General features: G+C 42.8%; 2 protein-coding genes across 4 annotated transcripts in view; one reads left to right on the forward strand and one right to left on the reverse strand.

Moving 5' to 3' along the window:
* LOC126985086 (uncharacterized) overlaps positions 1–21,191 on the reverse strand; it is a 35,100-nt gene extending 13,909 nt beyond the window's left edge. The window contains exons 1-2 of one of the 3 annotated variants that reach the window (XM_050839529.1): positions 21,112–21,191; positions 20,825–20,969 (exon numbers count right to left, since the gene is read on the reverse strand). Coding sequence is in view for 1 of the 3 variants with exons in the window: in XM_050839527.1 (XP_050695484.1) it covers positions 18,629–18,646 (18 nt within the window). In the remaining 2 variants the exon portion in view is untranslated. Of the gene's footprint in view, positions 1–18,628; positions 18,746–20,824 lie in introns of those variants that run through there. The other 2 variants (XM_050839528.1, XM_050839527.1) reach the window with 2 other exon arrangements.
* LOC126985088 (uncharacterized) lies at positions 16,307–20,395 on the forward strand. The gene is made up of 3 exons (XM_050839531.1): positions 16,307–16,372; positions 17,048–17,210; positions 18,669–20,395. Exons 2-3 carry the CDS (start codon positions 17,049–17,051, stop codon positions 18,945–18,947), a joined length of 441 nt encoding a protein of 146 aa, XP_050695488.1. The 5' UTR covers positions 16,307–16,372; position 17,048; the 3' UTR covers positions 18,948–20,395.
* Positions 21,192–21,215: the final 24 nt, after the last annotated feature.

The raw sequence follows: 21,215 nt of genomic DNA on the forward strand, positions 1-21,215 counted from the left end.
GAGTGTAGATGAAACCGAGCTGGATATGATCGATGAACATAATTCCCGAACGAGAAATATTGGCGCTGAACGTACGTGTAAAATTAAACTCATAATGCACCAAATTTATCTTCCACCAACGTTGTTATTCGAGGCTGCAACAAGCTCCCGCCTTCAGTGGTTCAGTGCAACACGACGGATTCACTTAAAGACAAACTCGAGCGCCACTTTCTTTACCTTGATACTCACTAAGGAAGAAATACAACGCCGCCTTAGTAAGATGAAGTAGAAGTATTTATAGTATTATCATTTATCATCCTCTTATCCAGTATCTCTCTCTCTCTCTCTCTCTCTCTCTCTCTCTCTCTCTCTCTCTCTCTATCTATCTATCTATCTATCTATCTATCTATCAATGCGCAGAAAAGGATCCACAAGTAACTCTCTCCAACAGCCCAAGCCTTCCCATGTCCCCCACACCTTGCAGTCTGTTGCCTCAGGTGTGTGGCTCAGGTGTGGGGCTCAGAGGAAGGCACGGCAATAAAACCTTCTACCTAACGACGTGCTTGGAGAAAGGGAGGGGCGGGGGATCGGGGGGAAGGGGGGAGGGCATGCCAAGTCGTTATATTCGAGAGCTCGCTATATCCAAAGGTATTAATAAGTAGATACAAGATGCTCCGTTAGTTCTAGAAAGTAAAATATATGGTTTGCAGTGGTTTGTATTGTTTTGCCAAGTATTCTTTTTCGTTTTTCATTGTTTAGAAATAGTTTTATCACACAAGTCGTTGCATCCGAAACTTAGTCACATCCACAGGCACTAAGGTACAAGGTCAAAACTAAAATAAATAAAATGATTAAAAGCAAAATATATAACCCGGTATCAGCGGGGATCATGTTTCTTAATGGTCCCTCTAAGCGAGAAAAATGAGAAAAAAATCACCCCTCACACAAACCATTCCATAATATATATCAAAGCATTTGTGATCAGATTATGTATCATCTACTTTGGGGGGTTTAAATCATGGCACAAATTTGGCCCGTCGCTTTACACAGATTAACAATGTTTTAATAGTTGAAATGTTGTATTATCAGAATATGGACGTGAGAGGTATTACATGAACCAGCAAAAAAGTTATGTTTGGTGGGTTTTATAATTATAGCTCAAGAAATCCGATGTCAATGTCCGTATTAACATATAAATAACCTTCACCTAAACCTACTCGTCATTGCCTCTGTGCTCAACTCCGTAACAATGCATCAGTACCTTTATTCAGTGTCTTTTTTCATCCATAAACCTACTCGTCATTGCCTCTTGCTCAACTCTCGCAATGCATCAATGCCTTTAATCCTTTAATTGTCTTTTTTTTTTCTTCTTTTCTTCACAACAAGCAAGCTATGATGGCGTGTAAGATCAACTCAACCTATAATTAACTTTCACTTAACTCATTTGTCATTGCCTCTGTGCTCAACTCCGTAACAATGCATTACCTTTAACCAGTGTTTTCTTTCATCTCCCTTTTTCTTCAACCAATCACAAGCTGCTATAATGGTGTGTAAGACCTATAAATAACTTTCACTTAACCCATTTGTGATTGCATCTGTGCTCAACTCCGTAACACTACATATTCTCTCACTAAATCAGCTTCCTCGAGGTTGGGCGTTCTGAATTGTCTCCGCCAGTTATTATCCCCTGCACCGTTGCTATCCATATATGAACTCTTTAATTCAAGAGGAGGGTATCAGGACACCTCTCCTCCCGAAATTGACCTATATTTCGATCACTCCTCTGAGCTTTTTATAGGAGCAGCGAATAGCGGGCTTTTTTTTTTTATTATTGTATCCTTTTTTTTTGCCCTTGAGCTGTCTCCTCTGCTGTAAAAAAAAAAAAAGTAAAATAAAATAAATAATTAAATAAAAATCTTTAAATAGAAGGTTTTATGAATACGCACAATTTAAATAAACCATCTTCATCTTAATTATCAACCCAAGCCAGTATCGTTATCCCTCCCACAATTAGGGCATGAATAAATTGGTATATCCTTCATTGCCTCTCTAATACACAAGATATTAACCTAAAACAAATACAAAACAGGTAACCCATCACATTCGAAGTCTACATGGTGTCTCTGCGTCCGTTCGTGTGTGTGACTTGAAAGGAAAGGGGATTAAAGGAAATGGTGGAATCTATTTGGAGACAGTTAGATTCGTATTAAGAGCCATTTCATCGCTCAAGAACACCTATTGGACAAGGCTTTCGTAGGAGTTTTGGGCATTTCCAGGAGCAGTTTTATGGCCCTGGTGGTAGTTTGACCCTTCCTCTGTACAATGAACCTGAAGAAACACTCATTAGAACCCGAGTGACCCCCTCTTTGACCTTTAGAAATAGCTGATGTGAGAACCGAAAGTGTCTCGTAATACCGGCTATAGTTAATATTGGTAGTGGTGATGGAGGTGGTAGTGGGGGTGGGGGGAAGGGGGGTCTTGTTACTGATTCGCGTCAAAAAGAAAACGAGAGAGAAATATGAACTTGATGCAGAGAGAAGGACGTCAGTTATAGCCACTTAGGTTTAGCGCTGAAGAGAATCCACAAGTAATATGGAGGATTCGTTGTTGCTGATGTGGTTTTGTTTTTATTTTCTTCTTCTTTGTATCTTTTCATTTTTTCTTCTTTCATTATTATTGTCATCATCTTCTTTTTCTTCTTCTTCTTCTTCTTCTTCTTCTCATCTCTACTTTCTCTATTCTTTATTTCTTTATCAGCATCATCATCGTCTTCACTTTTTTCTTTCTGTTTCATTTTCAATATTTTCTTCTTCTTTTAGTCTCACGTTGAAGAAGAGAAGAAAAGGATAAGGAAGAGTGGAAGAAGAAAAAGGAAGAGAGAGAGAGAGAGAGAGAGAGAGAGAGAGAGAGAGAGAGAGAGAGAGAGACACACACACACACACACACACACACACACACACACACACACACACACACACACACATACACAGGTCGGGGATAGTTTGCTGCAAGGGAATATTTAAGTAGCAATAATAACTATGAGGTGTGGCGTAGCACGAAGGGGTTACTGATCAACAGAGGGTCGCAGCGGTAGGCCAGTGAGGTAATGGTGGTTATGGTGGTGGTGATGGTGGTGGTGGTGTAGGGGTGGTGGTTGTGAGTTTGCAACCACCCCCACCACAGCCGCCAGTCCCCTTCCTCCCCCCCCCCTCCCCCCCTTGCACCGCCTCCTTTTACAAGACCATGTGTCCTTCCATCCCCTTCACTTCTCCTCCTCCTCTTCTTCATCCAGTTCCTTAGGTCTTTCATCCACACTTCCTCCTCCTCCTCCTCCTCCTCCTCCTCCTCCTCCTTCACCTTCTTTTCGACTTATTTTTTCATCCATTCATTTTTCTCTCTTTTGTTTCCCTTCCTCGACCTCCTTTCCTCTCCACCTTCCTTCTCTACTTTCTCCTTTCCATCCACTCTTCCTCTTCTTTACAAGACCATATATCCTTCCTTCCTCTTCACTTCTCCTCCTCTTCTTCATCCAGTTCCTTATGTCTTTCATCCACGCTTACTCCTCCTCCTCCTCCTCCTCCTTCACCTTCTTTTCGACTTCATTGTTCATCCATTCATTTTCCCTCTTTTGTTTCCCTTCCTCGACCTCCTTTCTTCTCTAGTTTCTCCTTTTCATCTACTCTTCCTCTTTTTCATCCTCCCGCCTACCTCCTTCGTCCGCACTTACGTTTCCTCTTCCTTCTCACATTCCATAATTTTCTCCCTCACTTTCGTTTCCTTCCTCTCTTCTTTCCCCTCGTCATTCATCATTGCTTAACTCTCCCTCCTCGCTTCCCACGCTCATTACACTTACACTTCATACACTGGAACACCCTCCTTGCCCAGATGACACGAAGTTGTTTCTTTAATATTTATATACGTCGGGTGTTTTGGTGGATAGGAAACTGTACTTCAGAAAATATTGGGTCACTTTACTCTGCCCGATAATATTTTTTTTCCATCACGACTTTCTACTCTTGTTCATTTCTATACCATACAACAAATCACCTTACAAGAGTTAACCAACATCTTCAATTTTCCTTCCCCTTCATCCCCTTCGCTGGTATACGCTGGAACAGCCCTCTTTGGAACAGTCTTCTTGTGTCTGTATTTCCAACTGCCTGTGACTTTAACACTTCCAAGAGGGGGGAAATATCAAGACACCTCTCCATATGATTCTGGCCTCTCTGCTCCGGAACCATTTTACTAAACACTATATTTGCATGAACAGCGCCGAGGCCTTGACACTGCAAACTGGGCAAAGACTTCACTGGACCACTAATATTCCGTTCCAATCCCTCGGAGATATATGGGATAAGATTGCAAACTAGGCCAAAGCTTCTGGACCACTAATATTCCGTTCCAATACCTCTGAGATATGTGGGATAAGGTCGTAAACTGGCCCAAGACTTCACTGGGACACTAATATTCCGTTCCAAACCCTCGGAGATATATGGGATAAGATTGCAAACTGGGCCAAGGCTTCTGGACCACTAATATCCCGTCCAAAACCCTCGGAGATATATGGGATAAGATTGCAAACTGGGCCAAGGCTTCTGGACCACTAATATCCCGTCCCAATCCCTCAGAGATATATGGGATAAGATTGCAAACTGGGCAAAGACTTCACTGGGCCACTAATATCCCGTCCCAATCCCTCGGAGATATATGGGATAAGATTGCAAACTGGGCCAAGGCTTCTGGGCCACTAATATCCCATCCCAAACCCTCACAGATATAAGGAACAAACTTTGACTCGTATTCTCAAACGCTTTGGACTCCCACAACAGCTATTTCCAAAGGCCACAAAGAGGACGAATTGGGCGTTCATGGGTACCTCTTCACGTTCATGGCGCAGAAGCCTCGTCAAACTATTACTAGGCTTACAAAACTATCCATGGAAGTACCCACAACCTCTACCAAAACATCTACTATGACCCACAGGAACCTCTATACGAAACCCTTATCAAGTATGGGTGTGTAAGTCCCGAAACTTTTGAGAATGTGGGCCAAGGTTGCAGACTGGGTCATACTTCCTTGGGGCACTTGTGTTTCGTCCCAAACCCTCGCAGATATAGAAGGAACAAGGTCGCCTCAGAAAATTTCCTTCCGGTGCTATGGCCACTGATATTCCGTCCTAAACCCTCGTAGATAAAAGGAACAAGGTCGCCTCAGAAAATTTATACCCTACGGAGCTTTAATGAAAGAGATATTATACTTTAAAGACTCATTAGGTCATTTCTCCTCAAACTCCCAGGAATATAAAACTCAAACTGGGGTAAGACGTCCTTGGGCCGCTTATATTCCTTCCTAAACCTTCGCAGATAAAAGGAACAAAGTCGTCTCTTAAAATGCATACCCTACTGTGCTTTAATGGTGAGATATTATACTTAAAAATTCATTAGGGCATTTCTCCTCAAACTCCCAGGCATATAAAACACAGACTGGGGTAAGACTTCCTTGGGCCGCTTATATTCCGTCCTAAACATTCGCATATAAAATTCATACCCTCCGGTGCTTTGCTGGAAGATCTTTTATACTTCAAAACCTCAAAAGGTCATTTCTCCGCCCCGAATTTCCTCCCGTACATATAAAACACAAGGTTGTCTCTTAAAGCCCATTGTCGACGATGCTTTGATGGAAGAGAAACTGCACTTAAAACAACATTGTCACTGGGTCATTAACTCTTTTTCCAACCCCGAACTCAAGCAAATATAAAACACAAGGTTGACTCTCAAAATGCACTTAAAAACACCACATTGGGTCTCTGAAACTATACCATAGAGCAAAACAAACAAACACATTGGGTCATTTCTCTGCTCCGAACTCCATCCCATACATATATAAAACACAAGGTTGCCTCTTAAAATGCATACTCGACGTTACTTTGATGGAAGAGAAACTGCGCTTAAAACCACCACATTGGGTCACTCCTGCGCCATTAAAAACCACGAGGCGTTGAGTTAGAGGACGGAGAGAGAGAGAGAGGCAGGAGATGAGAGGGAGCTGAGGGACGAGGAGGAGGAGGTGGAGATGAATGCATGTTACGAGTGTGTGTGTGTGTGTGTGTGTGTGTGTGGACAAGGACGACCGCAAGACTCAACCCACACCCACACCCGGTAACAAGCAATATCTGGCGCAAGATCCTCATAGCTACGTCCTCCCGCTGCCCTCTGGATGTTCCCTGCCCTAACGCTAAGGACACCAAGGATATACCAAGATACATATGAACCCTTATTTAAATGTTTCTTCCCCCAACATTAAGGATACCAAAAATATGCCAAGAGACCTAATTACTCCTATTAAAAGCCCCCTTCCCCCACCATTAAGGGTACCAAAAATATGCCAAGAGACCTAATTACTCCTATTAAAAGCCCCCTTCCCCCACCATTAAGGGTACTAAGGATAGGCTAAGAAGTATATGTAAGAAATATAACCACTCTTTTAACGACCTGCTTCTCCCTGTGGCTGCCCAATGAACGCACAAACCTCACCTGACTTCATCCATAAAACCATAAAGAAATATACAAAAGAAAAACAACTTCAAAACGACAAGATGCACAATCTAAAAAATCATGGCTATTTATCGAGTTGTAAGGTAAAGTTAGGCATAAGCTATAGCTGCGCGTGGCCTCGGTGCTCATCTCCGTCGCATTGAGCTTGTGATAGGAAGAACCTTCTACCCCGGCACACAGGGCCAGTGCAGGGTTACCAGTTTACCTTCCCTAGGTTTCCTCAGGCAACCATTTATCGACCAGCCCGAAATGGAGGATGAACAGCTGGATGAGCTACACCCCAACTGCCCGGGCCGCGATACGAACCAGGGGCCGCGGATTTGTGGCTAAGCACGTTAACCACAGCACCACGGAGGAACATCATCATTAAGTTTATATATCAGAGCAAAGCAGAACAAGAAGAAAACCGGTTGTAGGCTACTTTCCTTCCCGCACACCAGAGTCCGCCACTAGACGAAATGCTAAAAAGAAGCTAAAATGTATGAATGGGCTGCCCGGCACAAGGACAGACGCGTCTCCTCGAAACGTGAGCATCAACAAAGAACGTAATCACCTAAGTGGCGTTTGTCCGGCCCACTTGAACACACACACACACACACACACACACACACACACACACACACAGAGAGAGAGAGAGAGAGAGAGAGAGAGAGAGAGAGAGAGAGAGAGAGAGAGAGAGAGAGAGAGAGAGAGAGAGAGAGAGAGAGAGAGAGAGAGAATGAATGAATGAATGAATGAATGAATGAATGAATGAAAAAAGAAAAGAAAGAAAGAAGGAAAGAAAAGAAAAAAGAAAAAGAAAAGGAGAGAGAGAGAGAGAGAGAGAGAGAGAGAGAGAGAGAGAGAGAGAGAGAGAGAGAGAGAGAGAGAGAGAGAGAGAGAGAGAGAGAGAGAGAGAGAGAGAGAGAGAGAGAGAGAAACACATATTACATACACGCAATTACATGAATGAAGGGTGCCTCGCTGTGTGTCGGGGCAAGACGGAGCTTATTACGACAATGTGGTTGCGGTCTTGAGTACATCTTTCAGGCTTCGCAACCAGGCCGACCATCGCTAAGTGCGCCCCTTCATTCATCACCACCTCGGCTGTTCTTCCCTTCCCTTCCCTTTGTTCCGCCACCACCCATATGGGGCGTAGTCACATCTACAAAACCACAAAAGTTGGACCATTGCCACTTTTCCTACACACTGTCCGTCATGTTTCCTATACAAAACAAGCACCCGGCACCTTCCATACACATAAACTGAGGACCCAGAATGTCTCCCACACAAAACAAGCACCCAGCACCTTCCTTACACAAAAACTGAGGACCCAGAATGTCTCCCACACAAAACAAGCACCCAGCACCTTCCTTACACAAAAACTGAGGACCCAGAATGTCTCCCACACAAAACAAGCACCCAGCACCTTCCATACACATAAACTGAGGACCCAGAATATCTCCCACACAAAACAAGCACCCAGCACCTTCCTTACACAAAAACTGAGGACCCAGAATGTCTCCCACACAAAACAAGCACCCAGCACCTTCCTTACACAAAAACTGAGGACCCAGAATGTCTCCCACACAAAACAAGCACCCAGCACCTTCCTTACACAAAAACTGAGTGCCCAGAATGTCTCCCACACAAAACAAGCACCCAGCACCTTCCATACACATAAACTGAGGACCCAGAATATCTCCCACACAAAGCAAGCACCCAGCACTTTCCTTACACATAAACTGAGGACCCAGAATATCTCCCACACAAAGCAAGCACCCAGCACCTTCCTTACACATAAACTGAGGACCCAGAATATCTCCCACACAAAGCAAGCACCCGGCACCTTCCTTACACATAAACTGAGGACCCAGAATGTCTCCCACACAAAACAAGCACCCAGCACCTTCCTTACACATAAACTGAGTACCCAGAATGTCTCCCACACAAAACAAGCACCACCCAGCACCTTCCTTACACAAAAACTGAGGACCCAGAATATCTCCCACACAAAACAAGCACCCAGCACCTTCCTTACACAAAAACTGAGGACCCAGAATATCTCCCACACAAAGCAAGCACCCAGCACCTTCCTTACACATAAACTGAGGACCCATAATGTCTCCCACACAAAACGATACATCCGGTGCAACTCCTACTGGCATATCTTCAATAGGCGTACCTAACAATCACCAAATGAGGGGGTACAATCTTGGCGGAGGGAATTCTTTGGCAGCCATAGTCGGTAGCGGGCTAAAGAGTAGCCTATCCATAAATTTTGTTTTTATTTATTAATGATCCACGAGACATCCTAGAGTTAAATCAAAGTATGTGGTTATCTTTGTATTCATTCATACACACACTGGTGATATGTTAGGTACGCCTATTCTGTGATCATGTGGAATGTATGAAGATGAAGTGCAAATGAGTACGCCGTTATTTTTTTCAGAGGAAACAGTTTCATAATGCAAGAAAAAGTAAAAAAAAAACTGGAGAATATTAACGTGGGATTTCATATTTTTTCTTCAACAACGCACGTGTATAAAACGGAGGTAAAACTCGACTTTTTTCCCTATTTAGGCTCGACTCATGGTCAAGAAGTATATATAAGAACCAAAATGTTTATGTATACTCATTTAACGACGTGGGTCTCTCTCTCTTGCTGTCCACTGAACGTAAACAAGAAACAACCTAACTCGCTGCCTTTCTTGGTCCAGGTCTTTAGGATATATGACTGGAACCCTGCATATAGGAGCAGTTACATAATGCAAGAAAAAGTTAAAAAAAAACACGAGAATATTAACGTGGGATTTCATAATTTTTCTTCAACAACGTACGTGTATAAAACGGAAGTAAAACTCGACTTTTTTTTCCCTATTTAGGCTCGACTCATGGTCAAGAAGTATATATAAGAACCAAAATGTTTATGTATACTCATTTAACGACGTGATTCTCTTTTGCTGTCCACTGAACGTAAACAAGAAACAACCTAACTCGCTGCCTTTCTTGGTCCAGGTCTCTAGGATTATGACTTAAAGGGCCATATTTTTAAACATTTCTGCGCCCAAGGACACGTAATTTACTAGTCTTTCGTGGGAGTTTAGGGCATTTACAGGGGCACTTTTATGACCATGGTGGTAGTCTGAGCCTTCTTCTGTACCGTGAACCTAAAAGAACACTCATTAAAACTCGATTAACCTCCTTTTTGGCCTTTGGAAATTGTTGATGTGAAGGGTGGGAGCATCTGACAATACCAACCTTAAACCCTGCATATAGGAAGTGTGGCAGAGTAGATTTTGGGGGTGTAAGAGATATACTGCATCTCTCTATAGGATGTCACTACTCAAAAATCTATTAAGTTGTAATGTGGTGTGTAGAAAATGTGCATCATACAAGGTGTAGGAAATATGCCGCACAATTACCATTAACCATTCACAGTTCACGGCAGGATAAAGGCCTTTCCTAACGTTTTCCAATACTTCTCTGTCCTATATTGGTGTACTGCTCCAGACAATGTTCTAATTCCATCCCTCGGTTCAAGGGTTAATGCGACGGAGATGATCACTGAAGTCAAATGTAGTTTTTTTTTTTTTTTTTTTTTTTTTTTTTTTTTTTTTTACAGAGGAGACAGAGGAAACAATAATGAAAAAAAAAAGCCCGCTACTTACTGCTATTACTGTTATGACGTATGCCCTCAACATTACATTATATTCTACCTAGTTAACTCTCTGCCCTAATTTATACTATTCCTGGGCTGCTATTATGTTGCTCTGGTTGTCCCATCTGTAATCAGTTCTAAATATATGACCTACACGTTATATTAGACCTGGTTCTCTCTTTGCCCTGATTTATACTATTCCTGGGCTGCCATTCTGTTCCTCTGGTTGTCCCATCTGTAATCAGTTCTAAATATATGACCTGCACGTTATATTAGACCTGGTTCTCTCTCTGCCCTGATTTATACTATTCCTGGGCTGCCATTCTGTTCCTCTGGTTGTCCCATCTGTAATCAGTTCTAGATATATGACCTGCACGTTATATTAGACCTGGTTCTCTCTTTGCCCAGGTTTATACTATATCTGGTTTGCCACTTTTACTTGGTTTACGATCTGTTATTAGTTTTACCCATGATATGACCTCCCCAAGTCTATTTCGTGTTCTTAATCGACACTGGAATACCTAGTACCTTAAACTTTTACTTTGGTTCACGATCTGTTATTAGTTTTACCCATGATATGACCTGCCCAAGTCTATTTCGTGTTCTTAATTAAACTTTTACTTTGGTTCACGATCTGTTATTAGTTTTACCCATGATATGACCTGCCCAAGTCTATTTCGTGTTCTTAATCGACACTGGAATACCGTACCTTCAACTTTTGCCTTCTCCCTAATCCATGCCCTTTTCTATGCCCTGACTTATAGGGTCGTATCAAAAGACGTTTCGCCGCCCAAGAACACATATTTGACAAGGCTTTCGTAGGAGTTGTGGGCATTTCCAGCAGTAGTTTTATGACCCTGGCGGTAGTTTGACCCTTCTTCTGTACCCTGAGCCTGAAGAAACACTCATTAGAACCCGATTGACCCCCTCTTTGACCTTTAGAAATAGCTGATGTGAGAAGCGATGGTGTCTTGTAATACCAGCCATAGAATCCCCGGGCTGCCACTCTGTTACTTTGGTCATCCGTCTCTTGTCAGTTCTAAACATCGTATGACCTCCTCAAGTCTATTTCTTATTCATAGTCAGCGCTGAAACACCCTCAACCTCTGTCTGCTCCCTATTCCACGCCCTTCGCTCCCTTTCCCTTCCATATACAAACTCGACCCTTCACTCCTTCCTATTTCAGGCGTCCTCTAGGGTCACGCGTGGACAGACTGACCTTACGATGAGGACTTGAAGTGTGGAATGTTACCCGAATGTAAAGCATAGACGAGAGAGAGAGAGAGAGAGAGAGAGAGAGAGAGAGAGAGAGAGAGAGAGAGAGAGAGAGAGAGAGAGAGAAAAGATAAAAAAGAAGAAAGAAAGGAAAAAATGAAGAGAAAAAAGTGAAAATTCGAAAGAAAAATGGAAAAAAAGAAAGAAAAAGTAAGCAAACGGAAAAAAGAAATAAAGAATGAGAGAGAGAGAGAGAGAGAGAGAGAGAGAGAGAGAGAGAGAGAGAGAGAGAGAGAGAGACTACTAAAGATATCCAAATCATGCATTCATATCACACCACTCACTGAAATACGAAACCTGTGCCCGTGGATTCATATCGCGCACCTGAAAACCGGAAGTGATTCATACCCGTTCCCACGCTTCATTCCAAAACGTTTCTTCTGCTTGCATTGTGTGACTCAGTTAAGACGTCCTTCTTTATACTGGTGAGACTGACGTTTACAGCATACCTTACCTTCTCTCATTGTTAGTTCAGTAAATCACACCTCACGTAACACACGCCTTCTATTCCTCATCTTCGTATATATTCTCCGCCCAAACCATGTCAACATTTTCCTATAACCGCTTGTTCCAGTAAATCACACATCACACAAAAACACGCCTCCCCTTCCTCATCTTCGTATATATTCTCCTTCCAAACCATGTCAACATTTTCCTATAACCGCTTGTTCCAGTAAATCACACCACGCAAAACACGCCTTCTATTCCTCATCTTCGTATATATTCTCCATTCAAACCATGTCAACATTTTCCTATAACCGCTTGTTCCAGTAAATCACACCACGCAAAACACGCCTTCTATTCCTCATCTTCGTATATATTCTCCGCCCAAACCATGTCAACATTTTCCTAACCGCTTGTTCCAGTAAATCACACCACGCAAAACACGCCTTCTATTCCTCATCTTCGTATATATTCTCCGTCCAAACCATATCAACATTTTCCTAACCGCTTGTTCCAGTAAATCACACATCACACAAAAACACGCCTTCTATTCCTCATCTTCGTATATTCTCCGTCCAAACCATGTCAACATTTTCCTAACCGCTTGTAAACTAAAGAATTCGCACATCGCTCATCACACACGCCTCATCTCTCTCATTTTCGTGTATATTTTCCCCCAAAAAAACACCGCCCCCCCCCTTTTTATTTTTGTCCACATCATCTGTACTATCTAATCATACACATGTACACGCCTAGTCCTCCTCATCGTATATGTATTAATTCCAAACGCCAACCCCTTTTGCTTTCCTCACCGCTTGTATTACTTGATTAAGAGCTCAAACATCGCGCAAAATACCTATACATCTCATCTTCTTCATCTTCGCGTCCACCCAAACCCCCTTCAACGTTTTCCTCACTGCTTAATGGACGAAAAAGGTGGATGAGAGAAAATAAGTGAGTCTAGAACAAAGTGGAAGCATGAGAAAAGTGCGTCTGGAAAAAGTGGAAGAGAAAATTATTTGGACAAAGAATGGAAGAAGAAAAAAGTGGAAGAAAGAAAACTGAATCCGGTTTAAATACAGACCTCGGACATTCCACACACCTCCTCTATCTTCCTCATTTTCGTACATTCCCCTTCAACCCCCTCTAACGTTTCCTCCTCTATCTTCCTCATTTTCGTACATTCCCCTTCAACCCCCTCTAACGTTTTCCTCACCGCTTGTATAACTGTTTAAATAAAGACCTCGGACATCGCACACACCTCCTCTATCTTCCTCATTTTCGTACATTCCCCTTCAGCCCCCTCTAATGTCTTCCTCACTGCTTCAATAAAGACCTCGGACATCGCACACACCTCCTCTATCTTCCTCATTTTCGTACATTCCCCTTCAGCCCCCTCTAACGTTTTCCTCGCCGCAAGTCTCGCTCTGAGGGGGTATTGAGTAACCTCCGCCAGCCATACACACATCGGCCGCCAGGTGCCACCCAGCAACATTAGGATGACGCAAGGGCGGCGGCGGCGAACAGGAAGATGCGCCGACAGTTCCCGACACCACCACCAGCAGCGGCAAGACAGACAGACGGGCGGCGGCGCTGTTGACGGAGACGGAGCGGCCTATTATGGTGTCTAACTTTCCCCTCCTGCTGGTGCTGATGAAAAGCTCCTGATTTCCGTACAGTGAATGTGTAGGGTTTTAAAAAGGGGGCAGGGGGGGTTGTGTGTGTGTGTGTGTGTGTGTGTGTGTGTGTGTGTGTGTGTGTGTGTGTGTGTGTGTGTGTCTCTCTCTCTCTCTCTCTCTCTCTCTCTCTCTCTCTCTCTCTCTCTCTCTCTCTCTCTCTCTCTCACACACACACACACACAGGCATTGGTGTATGTAAATGTTTCTCTCTGGCCATCTATCTATCCATCTATCTATCTATATGTGTACCTATCTATCTATCTCCTTTCTCTCTGGCAATGATGTATGTATGTGTCTCTCTCACCGCATCTATCTATCCATCCATCTATTTACCTTTTAACCTATGTACCTATCTGTCTGTCTTTCCCCTTCTCTCCGGCATTGCTGCATAGTCCAGCGGTGCAGCTGTGGTCTCGGGAACCTCTGCAAGGACCATTAATTTCCAGCTTCCGAGCTTGGCAGAGTTGAGAAAGACAAGAATATTAAAGTCCCTGGCAATACATCCACGGAGTTTCCCTATCCACTAAGTACGCACCGCAACTCATTAACTGGAGAAACACATTAAGTGGAGTAACTATGATAGGATAAGGGAACGTATGCATCAGTCTCACAAGCATCTACTCATTTACTGGTGATGAGAGAAGGTGAGGTACTGTTAGCGTCAGCCTCACCAGCATAAAACAAAACATGAAGCGGAGGAACAACGGAAAGGGTAAGATAAAATATAGGACAGCCTCACCAGTACTGACTAGAGTAACAATGAGGGAAGGTAGAGTACTGTGAACGTCAGCCTCACCAGCATAAAAAAAATGAGGTGGAGTTACAACGAAAAGGGTAAGATAAAATATAAGTCAGCCTCACCAGTACTGACTAGAGTAACAATGAGGGAAGGTAGAGTACTGTGAACGTCAGTCTCACCAGCATAAAAAAAATGAGGTGGAGTTGCAACGAAAAGGGTAAGATAAAATATAAGTCAGCCTCACCAGCACTGATCAGAGTAACAATGAGGGAAGGTAGAGCACTGTGAACGTCAACCTCACCAGCATAAATAAACTCATTAACTGGAGTAACAATCAAAGAGGATAAGATTATGTATGCGTCAGCCTCACCAGCATCATGCACTCTTTATCGGGAGAAGCAACGATAGGGGCTTAAGGTACGCCCTCTGATGTGATGGAGATGAGCACTGAGGTCACGCGAAGCTTCAACGTATGGCCCCAACTTTCCCTTTCGCTCTGTGCCAGCAGGCTCGCTCCCACCGTGCACCCTTTAACTACCGTAGCAATGATAAAGATTAACTGTTAGAAAGTGAAATAGACAATTTTCCTAATGGTTTAGAACGCCCATATGTAGCAGTTTACTGAATGCTCGTAGGGAAAGGCAGAGGCCCCTATAACTCCCCACCTCCCAACCAGTCGCCGCGCCCTCTAAGCTAGAGCCTATGTATGGATAACTGTAAGCAAGTCTTGGATAGCTCATTTGCACTCGCCTCAGGTTTACTGAATGTTTGTAAAGGGAAAGGTAGAGGCCCCTATAACCGCTCACTTCACAACCCGTCGGCCACTAGGAAGATGTAACTTTTGTGGGTAATCGTATGCAAGTCTTGGGTAGCTCATTTGTATAGCAGTCGCCTGAAGTATACTGGATGTTCGTAGGAAAAGTAAATGCCCTTAAAACCGCTCGACTGCCACCCAGCTGCGCCCCAGGGAGGCGGTGGCCGAGTAGTCAGCGTGCGGGCGTGGTGATCCCTGCATGGGACCTATAGGATCGAGTCCCACCGATGTACACTGACAATTTTCAACCATCGCCGAGTGGCTGAAGATTACCCACATGCTGCTCAGATCTCCAATCAACTCTAACTTCAGCGGGGGGCAGCATGGGTCATATATCACGGCAGCAACTGTAAATAAAAGTCGCCTGCGCCACTAACGGGCTGGGATCGTCCAAGAGGCCACTCAAGAGAGCCTACCGGCGTTATAGGCAGCACCTAAAAAAAAAAAAAAAAAAAAAAAAAAAAAAAAATACAAAAGTAGAACCTATATGGCTAATCGTATGTAAGTCTTGGGTTGCGTGTGATCAACGAGTTTCAGTCTTGCTTAGAAAGTCTCGTTGCGCAATACTACGAGCGGCTGTGTGTCGGCTTGGTGCTGACCATAATCCGAAGCCACAAATATAATTACTGTGATAATAATGGTAATGATGGTAATGCTAATAAGGGTAAAAGTGTCAATAATGATAATTATAATACCTGCTGTTCCTGGTGCATCCGTCAAAGATCTCTACCACTACTGCCACTACTACTACTACTACTACTATACTACTACTACTACTACTACTACTACTGCTGCTGCTACTACAACTACCATTATTATACACTACTACTACTACTATTTATATTTCCACTTTTACTACAACTATTACTACTACTACTACTACTACTACTACTACTACTACTACTACTACTACTACTACTACTACTACTACTACTACAACTACTACTACTACCAGTCTACCACTACTACTACTAATACAAATTTCAAAACAAAAGAGCGGTCGTCTCACTACGCATATTAACACTACAGAAAGGTTGCAGTGACAGCGGTTGAGTACTGTATGGGCGGTATAGGGGAGGAAGGCTAGTGAAGGGGGCGGGGCGGCGACGGAAGAAGGCCCCGCCCATCGCAGCCCCCCTCACTATAAGAAGTCCCTACACACGCCCATGGAATGACACTACGGCCCTGCGTCCCACCACGAGCATACACGCGCAGATACGAACGAACGCAGACTCTCTTACTAAACATGTGAGTGAAAGCTCTTACGGGGATTAAGGGCCATATTTTTAAACATTTCCGCGCCCATCAACACGTAATTTACTAGTCTTTCGTGGGAGTTTAGGGCCTTTCCAGGGGTACTTTTATGATCCTGGTGGTAGTCTGAGCCTTCTTCTGTACCGTGAACCTAAAAGAACACTCATTAGAACTCGATTAACCTCCTTTTTGGCCTTTGGAAATAGTGTGTGTGAGGGGCGGGAGCATCTGACAATACCAACCTAAGTCTCGGGCTAATACAGGCAGGTATAGGTAGGTAAATAGACTGCTGTATAGTTATAGGAGTATAAATATATGCATTCACACATTGTTAGATTCAGACATTACTTACATACATATATACTCCCATATGCATACTTACTTGTAACATACATACATACATACATACATACATACATTTATACATTGGTAATCATATGGAGAAACAAAGACAAATAGATAGATTGATAGATGCGTAGATGGATAGATAGATAGAGAGATAGATAGACAAATAAACAGAAAAGTAGGTAGACAAAAAAAAAATAGTAAGGAACTAATCATTTCTTAAGAAAAAAAATAACTCAGGTAGTAATCATTGAAGTAAAATAAAACAAAACAAAAAAACTCAAGACAAAACTAACCGCATCATTATATCCGCCCCCCCCCCAGAATGAACGGCGCCTTACTGAACGTCCTGGCGGTGGTGGCGATGAGTGTGGCGGGGGTGCAAGGCGGCCCCCAGTACCCCCCGCCCCCCAGCCCCGGCTACGGCGCCCCCGTCTGCAAGCCCTCCACCGTCACCTCCACCAACACAGAAACGAAGCAGGTTACGGTGAGCCCCAAAGAGAGGTTATAGAGACTAAGAGCCAATTTCACAGTCCAATACAGTGTCTTCGTAACAGCCCGAACCAAACTATAGAATCCCATACAATCCAAAATGGTGAGGTCTTTGATGACATACTAAATACACAAGACTTTTCCTGTATAGTTTCATCAAATTTGTGAACTTAAATATAAACAGTAGACACTATACAAGGAAATTTCGAAGGCTCTGGTATTGGTTTGGGAGCTTACTAACCCATCATGAGGAACTGTGAAACTGGCCCAAAGACACCTATGTTACTTATATAATCCTTTAGTTTTGTGAATCCCAATAAGAGGAGTAGTGAGACATTTGGAAATTAGTTTGATTTGAGTTTTGAAATATCCTGTTTTATTATTATTTTTTTTTATAACAGCAGTAGATTTCGATTTTCACTATTTTCTTTGATCTTTAAACTCTCTTTCTCACCGCAATAAAGAAGCAACCAGATTCTAAGAGCAGTATTGAAACGTATCAGGAACTTAATTTGATCTCTGTGTTCGATTGTTTGTTGTTCTTTATAACAGCGGTAGACTGTGCTTTTCTTTCCTCTTGGCCATTTCAACGGTTCTTTTATTTTACTGTAGAAAAGTAAGTGACCAGTTTCTGAGGTGATTTCGTATATATTTTCATCGTGTGTAAATAGTATTCTGTAGGGAGAGTTGCTACAGTGTATCATCTTTTTATCGCTGTACGTTACGAAAATTTCAACTCAGCTCCTTTGAAAATTTGATTATTTAGTTTTGGTTGAAAAAAATAAGGGAGGGGCGTGACTTCTTAGTCCTAAAGCAATATAAACAAAAAGGTTACGGGGATTGTAAAATAGTAGGTTAATCTCAACAAAAAAAAACATTTATTGCCAAAAAGCTCATGTACATCATAGGGCGAGTCTTTTTTTGAGATTATACGTCATAATTTTTTTTACAGGAGTTCGGGTTTTTATTACTTTCTTTCGTTGTTTAATGAGATATCTATGTTCTTTTTCATTGTGTCCCATTTTTTTCCTCCTTTTTTTTCCAATAATATAATGCTCTAACATTATTTTGAGATGCACCACTCTGCATCCCAAATTAGACATCCGATAACTGCACACACACACACACACACACACACACACACACACACACACACACACACACACACACCTGAGAGGAGAAAGTAATATTTAAACAACAGATACTTATTCTCCTTCCTCTTCCTCCTCCTCTTCCTCTACGCCTCCTTCTCCTCCTCCTCTTCCTCCTCTACGCCTCCTCCTCCTCCTCCTCCTCCTACTACTACTACTACTACTACTACTACCACCACCACTATTACTATTGCTACTACTACTACTACTACTACTACTACTACTACTACATATACTATACTCTAGTTTCACGTCCATTTACCTGGTCTCTAATTACCATTCATTCCTGTGGCCGCACGCAGGAGACCGTCACGGAAGAGGTCGTCACCACCAACACCATTATCAAGACCGAAACCGAAACAGCCACCGAGATCGTAGTGGAGACCGAGGTCGTCCCGGTGACTGAAACCGTGCAGACAACGGAGACCGAGACCGAGATCGTGCCCACCACCCTTACCAACACCGAAACCGTCGTGTCCACCGTTCAGGAAACCGAGACGGAGAAGGTATACGTCACCCAGACCCAAACCGTCGAGGTGAAGCAGTACGAGACGGTGTGTCCGAAACCCTCGTACGGCTAAGATTAAAGCGTTTGTAGAATCCTTGACTAATACTATAAGGGGGTCGAGTTCTTCAGGTAACACGCGCCAGTCTTTGAATACATACTTCTCCTTTTACATGAATTTAATTTATGAGGGATTTTTTACATAAGAAGGAATCGTAAGATAATCGAAATTAGTTCTCATTTTACATGTTTCATTTTTACGCGAGTTTAATTTACGCTTTTTTTAAAGAATGGAACGTATGGAAATCAAAATCAGTTCTCATATTACACTTTTTTTCCCTTTACACGAGTTTACTGGGGGAACAAAATATCCTCATTTGCTAACAATGCTACTCAAATTACACGAAATTCATTTTGTGCGCAAAGCAATACAATTGTCGCGTAAAACGAGAGTTGCCTGTATAATGTTGTCTTTATTTGGTGTTGCAAAAGGAAACACAGCAAGGGAGGAAGTCTCCGGCAAGTGGCAAGAAGATAAGCAAGAAACAATTGGATGGCTTTCGAGGTAAACAAATGTGTCAGTATTATTAATGTTATCGCTAGGATGGTAAAAGGGCGTCGCAGTACATCGATTTTCCCAAAATATTAGATGGGTTATTAATGAACACTAAAATATCATACTGAATGGCAATATTTGGTGAATCAGGCCCATGATTTTGAATTACTTTGGTTTACATGAACAGGGTATTTCATCAATTGGCAGAAATATCAAACTTAATTATGTAAATTAAAACTTATGCATGCATGAATTTGGGAAATTGATAAATTCAATTGACAAGAGTTTTGGTAATCAACCCACAATTCTGTAGAGTTTTATTAATGCTATACTGTACTATATTTGTGTATTTATCATTAATTGTAAAAGAATAATACAGTATTGAAATGAGAGTATTAAACTTTTGGGGAAACGGAGGCTACTTGTATGGCGAATATATCCTTTAGTTCATCATACACACTTTTCCCTATTTACTATTATATAATTTTCTTGTTTATTACTGTATATTTTTTCATCAATCTAAATAAAGCCAACAAAAATCACAAAAAAACATCTAGTATAGCACACATCGACCCCTGCGCCTTATTTTGATGACATAAGTAGACCTATATTTTCTTCTTTATTTAATTTCTTACGTTTACATTTCCACTTCACGTCTGTCCGGGAGGGAGCCCCTAACTTTAGCCATCTCTAGTTTTCCTCATGAATAACTTGTTCCTCTTCCTCCCTGCTGCCTCGTATATACACTCCTTCTGCTCAACCCCGTGAGTCCAGCTCTGTCCTGCGTATCTTTCTTTCCTGGATGTTTTTGCCCTTGTTTCTCTCTCTCTCTCTCTCTCTCTCTCTCTCTCTCTCTCTCTGGATACACCCGTGAACTATAGTCCTTAGTGTTTCCCTGCCGTGTCCCGAACTTGTGCTTCGAGTCAGTATACACTACAAGGTGACACACAAGATTAAATCCCCGTGAGCTCGTGGGATCTTTTTTTTTCCCTTTGTGCGCTTTAGCTCTCATTTTTTGGATTGAATTCGTGCTCTGCGGGTTCATACAATTATATAGTTAATTACCTGATTGGTTGGTGATTTTTATTGCTGGAAAATTAGCAAAAGCGCAAGATACGCCAGTCATCCCATTTTCAAAGCAACATAAATAATAACAACAGTGGCTACCATAGATGGAGTGAATTCGTGAAAATCAATCCAGGTTTTTCAACTAGGGAATACTCTACCAGGACTCAGCCAGGCCATTTTCCCAGCTTATTGTTCTACAGTCAAATGTAGGCAACTACTTCTCCTCGCACGCGGCTGCCCTCATGTCAACCATCACACAGGAATCTGGCCGCTGCAAAGCCTCATAAAACAACAATAAAAAATAAACAAGATTTCTCAACTGGTCTTACCTGTAGCAGCAGTGAGCAGTGTCAGGTAGCGGGTGAACCTTGGCGACCGGCGTCCCAAGATTCTCCTGCCGCTGCGGCGTGTTTTGAAGAATGCCACGGACATCTCCCCTTCAGCAGGCTTGGTGGGCGGGGGCGTGTCTGGGGTCTGCATGTAAGCACACCCAGCTTTAATAGGGGCTGGGTAGTATAAGTATCTATGGATGGAGGTCCCATGCCCATACGTATATATTGCCTTTGCCAAATTGTTACTACACACCGACTCCTTAATTTATCTCACATTGGCTTACTTTTCTTTGACCCTCGAGATCCCCTTTGGGCACGTCCCTGCTGGTGGGGTGTGCCCACCTGCCACGCTACACCTACCCCCGGGGACTTCCTCTGTTAACTGGGA

Source organism: Eriocheir sinensis, chromosome 58 (genome assembly GCF_024679095.1).
Source record: "Eriocheir sinensis breed Jianghai 21 chromosome 58, ASM2467909v1, whole genome shotgun sequence".
In the NCBI taxonomy this organism is placed as follows: domain Eukaryota; kingdom Metazoa; phylum Arthropoda; class Malacostraca; order Decapoda; family Varunidae; genus Eriocheir; species Eriocheir sinensis.